This window comes from Pelobates fuscus, chromosome 2 (genome assembly GCF_036172605.1).
Source record: "Pelobates fuscus isolate aPelFus1 chromosome 2, aPelFus1.pri, whole genome shotgun sequence".
Taxonomy (NCBI): domain Eukaryota; kingdom Metazoa; phylum Chordata; class Amphibia; order Anura; family Pelobatidae; genus Pelobates; species Pelobates fuscus.
In genome coordinates, this window is record NC_086318.1 from 278,646,991 (window position 1) to 278,653,287 (window position 6,297).

A 6,297-nucleotide genomic window follows, 5' to 3' on the forward strand; every position below is an offset into this window, starting at 1 on the left:
CGTGCGGCTGTGGAGCACTCAGCAGGGTAGTTCTGTAAGACTTTTCACTGGACATCGGGGTCCTGTAATGGCTCTTGCTTTTTCACCTAATGGGAAGTACCTTGCTTCTGCTGGTGAAGATCAGCGCCTAAAATTATGGGATTTGGCCTCCGGAACACTTTATAAGGAATTGCGAGGACATTCAGACAATATTAACAGTCTCTCATTCAGCCCAGATAGCAGCTTGATTGCCTCTGCATCAATGGATAACTCTGTTCGAGTTTGGGATATCCGTAATACTTATTGCAATACCCCATCTGATGGTTCTTCTAGCGAGCTAGTTGGTGTGTACACGGGACAGACCAGTAATGTTTTAAGTGTTCAATTTATGGCCTATAACCTACTTATGGTGACTGGGATTGCTTAAAAAAAAAAACAGTAATGTATGCTATTTATGTTTAGTAGTGATCATGTATCAGTAAGGAATTCTGAGGATAGATATAAAAGCAGTTTAATTTTCCACTGCAAAGATTTTTTTTATTTTTTTTGTAAACTTTCACTTGTAAAAGCAGATGTTAAAAATGCACTGCACCTACTATAGAGTTAAAATATCCATTCCTTTATTTTTTTTTAAATGTAAATAAAAATTACTACATCTTCAGCATTAAACATGATTTATTTTCTAAGGCAATAACTTTTTTTTTTTGGTGTGTATGTGATAATAATGAAGATCCATACCTCCCAACAATGGGAGGAGTGGAATTAGGATGCTGTAGAGGGAGGCACAAGGGGCATCACAAATTATGTGATCTGACTCACTGGTGATACCCATAATGGGCCATCAATAAAAGAGGGCCGGCCTGCTTAGTCAGCCTTCCAGCTAGCCAATGATTTAAAAAAACCCTCTTTAACACTGCCCACCGTTATCTTTAAAGGACCACTCTAGTGCCAGGAAAGCATACTCGTTTTCCTGGCACTAGAGGGCCCTGAGGGTGCCCCCACCCTCAGGGACCCCCTCCCGCCCGGCTCTGGAAAGGGGAAAGGGGTTAAATCTTACCTTTTTCCAGCGCTGGGCGGAGAGATCTCCTCCTCCGATCCGCCTCTTCTCCTCCCCGTCGGCTGAATGCGCACGCGCGGCAAGAGCTGCGCGCGCATTCAGCCGGTCACATAGGAAAGCATTCATAATGCTTTCCTATGGACGCTGGCGTGCTCTCACTGTGAAAATCACAGTGAGAATCACGCAAGCGCCTCTAGCGGCTGTCAATGAGACAGCCACTAGAGGACATAGGGGGAAGGCTTAACCCATTCATAAGCATAGCAGTTTCTCTGAAACTGCTATGTTTCTGAAAAAATGGGTTAACCCTAGAAGGACCTGGCACCCAGACCACCTCATTAAGCTGAAGTGGTCTGGGTGCCTAGAGTGGTCCTTTAATATGAGAAGTCATTCACCAGCAAGGCAATTTGTAAATTGGATGCACCAAATCAAATATAAAAACTCACAAATCAATTTGTCAAATATCTTTGAAATTAAAAAAAATATTAATAAATTGGTAAAATAATGTTACCTCAATAACCCTGACAGATGCTGAACTTTATTATGTTGAAAGATATTCACAAAATTGATAAAAGGAATGGAGCATTTTAGTTACGAAGAAAGGTTTAAAATATTTCAATCTTTAAGTTTTGAAAAAAGGTGCCTCAGAGGGGATATGATAACATTATACAAATATACTCGGGGCCAGAACAAACCTTTATCAGGAAATCTATTCATAAACAGGGCTATACATGGGACACAAGGTCACACATTTAGGCTGGAAGAAAGGAGATTTCATCTAAGGCAAAGAAACTTTTTTTTTTTTTTTTTTTGCAGTGAGCGTAATAAGGATATGGAATTCTCTGCCTGAAGAGGTGGTTTTATCAGAGTCCAGGAGCAATATAGTCAGACAATAAAAAGCAAGAAAGACAGGTCCCCTAGCCTTCTTTCTTGCTTTTATTAGTTTGCCATTTAAAAAGCGCTTTGATTGCTCTTTTTTTTATCATTAAAACTTACCTCCGTTCCAGCGCCAAGATCCTCGACAGGCCACGCCCCCTTTTTGTCAAAATGACATAAGCAGAGTTCAATCAGACGCTTCTCTGAGAGAAGAGTCATAGCTGTCTGGTGTGCATGCGCGGCTTTGCGCTGCACCAATCACATTGTTCTTCATAGAGCTGCATTGAATGCTGTTCTATGAATGAACTGAGCCCTCTACCGTGCATGTGCGCCTTCGTGAGTTGAGCTGACTGACATCTCAGCTCACTGTCTATATTGATATCTCTATAGTGTTTGTATAAAAACACAAATTGTAAACCTACATACACACACTATCTACGTCTTTCTATCAGTCTATTTCTGTCTCTCATTTTTTTTTTAAATAAGTGTACTTACGGTTTGGATCCTCCTGCTGTGTCTCCAGTCTTCTGCCAGTCAGCCCAAGCCGACGCTGTGTGCAGAAGATCTTTATCTCCCACACTGTCGGCTCTGAAAAAGCTTGCAGGGAGCTATTGTACTCACCTGGACAACCCCATTAAGCTCAAGTTGTTCAGGTGCCTATAGCGTCCCTTTAACCCCTTAATGACACTTGACGTGTAACATGTGATGATTCCCTTTTATTCCAGAAGTTTGGTCCTTAAGGGTTTTTTAAACAGCAATTGGATAAATACTTGCAAAAACATTACATACAGGGATATAATTTCTAATTAGTGGGTTAATATCTCCTTAGATCAAGCAGCTATTGGAATTGTTTCCTAGTTTGTTGCAAAATTGGAAGCACTTCAGACTTTTTTTTTTTTTTTGCCTTCTTTTGGATCAAAAGCAAAAACATGAGAGGCTAAACTCGATGGACGCAAGCCTCTTTTCAGCTATGTAACTATGGCAGTACTAGGTGGCAAAACCCTTGTTGGCAATCAGAGGTCAGACGTTTCTTGTAGTTGCCCACCAGGTTTGCACACGTCTCAGGAGGCATTTTGTCCCACTCCTCTTTGCAGATCCTTTCCAAGTCATTAAGGTATTTTTCAGCTATGCAACTATACATGCATAGAAAATATGGTAATCAAGTTACACACCAACTTGCAGGCTTGACTTCTGAATGAGCAAGACACTGGTTAGAAGAGCTCTGCAGTTACTTTGAAAATAAATCTGATAAAATGTTTAATTATACAGTGACTTTCTCATAAGTGGCATCTGGGGCCACATACTGACAGTTACACACATAAAGAAGTGAGTAGCGCATTGAGAATTCCTCAATATGAAATGAGGAGGGGACAGTCAAAGAAAACATAGTGTAGAATGTAAAATATTGGTGGGACATTTAAGAGGAAATTTACCTACAGTGTCTAAGCTAAAATTTGGTTCTACTTCTGTGTGTCGGCAGTATAATCTCAGCCTAAGGCTATGTGATATCACTTTGTCTAAAAAAGATTAAGGAAGTATGAAATCTTAAACAAAATAGACACCAATATAATGTATATTTACCGTTAAAAATTTTAGGTAGGTGAGTAGAATTGCACCCACATATGATGGAGCCTCCTTTTGGATCCTAATAAATGGCGTGAAGTGGTGTAATCCCCACTCTTGGATATATTGATGACTGGAGTCCTCACCTTGATGATTTGTGGATAAGAACAAGTAAAGATCATAATGTTCCACCATACTAGGGATCGACTGATTATCGGTTTTACGGATTGTAACGGATCACCTGGCACCCCCCGACTGGGTACCCCCGTTGAAGGATGCTCCTAGCGCTTACAGAGGGCTCCAAGCACCCCAGCCAACACCATAACCACCGTAGACTCCTTCAGAGAGCAAGACGGCTACAAGCTCTTAAAAGAGCTTAGTAGTGATTATCCAAGGGAGCATGCAGAGCATAGCAATCCCTTGTAGTGACATAGCAATTCCCCCAATAAGAGACAGGATTCTAGATTGAGGGTGAAGAAGAACTCTGGTTTAATTACACTGTTAAGACACTCCCGGCATAAAGGAGTGAACTTAGTAGGAGTGAACTGCCACTTAGTAGAGCTTCCCCTTTCAGAAATGCAGGCACGGCTGTTTTAGAACTCCAAACTCCCGAACAGCATACTTAATAATAATCCAAACTCCCGAACTGTATTCCTACGAACTGCTGCTAACAGACGGACCGATATAGCATCCAAGCGGCTTACGTTCCCAGCAGCCAGTCTCTATCCGTGTATAGTAAATCCCCCCCAATCACGAGACCAAGCTCCGTAGTTGAGGGTAAAACAAGAACTGATTTAATGAGGGCTACCTGCCCGGTATTTATGCAGATCTCCCATCTGGTGGACACTCCCCTAGGGGACCAGATGGAAGACTGGGACATATATTGGACAATCGCAGTGGCTCAGGTGTAAACACTCCCCCTTTACATGAGTAAATCCCTCCTCTCTATCCTGGAGATAATTGGAAGGAATCCAATTATCTCCAGGGATAGAGGTGAATCGCCATTTTATACATGACTGCAAAAACACACAAAAATATAGAACTTTTTAAATACCGAATACATGGGCTTCGTGCAACGTATCCCCAGATAGCCTGGATCTGAGTGCATATTTCTACCGAATAGCGCTCAGATCCAATGCGCACAGTTCAATCGCCATGGAGTCAAAGTCTTTCATATGTCTTTCGGTATACGATTGACTCCATGAGATGGTTATCTGGGTTAAGTCCATGCGTATGATCCAAATTACCGAACTGACCGGTGTTCGTATGCCTTGACGAAAACGAAAGGCGACCAGTAGTTTCAACGGTGTTCGCCTCGTGGTCGGCATACGAACGACGACCACCCTGAATACGGTTAGAATGGAGAGGTGTCTGCGGTTAACCACAATGTTCTAATTGGGGCCAAGAGGCTAACCAGCAGCACACTTCTCTCCTGGGTGGCCATCCGTTCGGTAGTTTTAATCGGTATATTCTGAAACACACGAACAGGGGCATACAGACAGGCAATTACATGAAAAAGGGGCAAACAGACGAACCAGCAGTCTCAGATGATACAGATGGATCTGTCTCACTTCCCGAGGTAGCAATTTTCTGCTGAGGTATGCGACAGGGTGCTCTCCTCCATCCTCCCCGACTTGGCTCAGCACAGCTCCCAGTCCATACATGGAAGCATCTGTATGAACGAGAAAGCGTTTGTTAGGGACTGGGGCAGCCAAGACGGCATTCACAAGAGCTTGCTTCAGTGCCTGAAACGCGGCTTCACAAGCTGGAGACCACAGGACCTGCTTAGGGAGGTTCTTCTTAGTCAGGTCAGTCAGGGGCTTGGCAATAGTGCTGTAGTCAGGGACAAAACGTCGGTAGTACCGTGCCGTCCCCAAGAAGGCTAACACCTGGGTTTTAGTGATAGGTGTGGGCCAGTTAGCCACTGGCTCCGGTCTCTGGCTCCCACACCCCACTCTGTGACCCAGGTACTGCACTTCAGCCATGCCTAGATGGCACTTCTCTGGCTTCAATGTCAGGCCAGCGGCCCGAATTTTATCCAGTACTACCCCTACATGGACCAGGTGTTCTTCCCAGGACTCACTGTAGATCGCAATGCCATCCAGGTATGCACAAGCAAATTCCTGGAAGCCATCGAGGAGTCTATCCACCATACGCTGGAAGGTAGCCGGGGCATTTTCATCCCGAATGGCATGACCTTAAATTGGTACAGGCCAAACGGGGTGACAAATGCCGACTTGGGGATAGCATCCTCGGCCAGGGGAATCTGCCAGTAGCCCTTATACAGGTCTATGGTGGTAAGATAGCATCCCCCTGGCAATACGGTCTAACAATTCGTCTACCTGGGGCATCGGGTAAGCGTCAGTGGTGGTCTGCTCGTTACACCGCCTGTAGTCCACGCAGAACCGGGTGTGAAAGAATATTAGATAGTTAATTTCTCTTATATCATTTTATAAGATGTATTATCATTATTGTTGACTTGAACAGTTAAACTACTTTTTGCTTTGTATGCTAAATTTAATGTACGTCATAGATATGCTGACTGTGAAAGACTTGGACAATAACATTTTTCCTTATAGGATGTATGACAATGTGATAATATGCTTAGTATACAATTCTATAGGATGTTCTAATATGATTGACTGTGACAGACTTACAATTCTATAGGATGTAAGACAATGCTAAATACTCAGGATGTCTTGCCCAGGATCCAGACATATTCAAGAAAGTCTTATCTTTACATTGCCAGAATAACATGTGATATTTAAGGAAGTAATCAATCTTATATTCTGTATGGCATATCTCATGACTCAGGTAACTTAATT

The 6,297-nt window shown here is 43.0% G+C and overlaps 1 protein-coding gene across 2 annotated transcripts in view; it reads left to right on the forward strand.

The window, feature by feature from the left end:
• TAF5L (TATA-box binding protein associated factor 5 like) overlaps window positions 1-644 on the forward strand; it is an 88,913-nt gene extending 88,269 nt beyond the window's left edge. For both annotated transcript variants that reach the window (XM_063441247.1, XM_063441248.1), the window contains exon 5: window positions 1-644. This exon is cut by the window's left edge and continues 371 nt beyond it. In XM_063441247.1, coding sequence (XP_063297317.1) covers window positions 1-406 — 406 coding nt within the window. In that variant the 3' untranslated portion in view covers window positions 407-644.
• The last annotated feature ends 5,653 nt before the right edge of the window (window positions 645-6,297 follow it).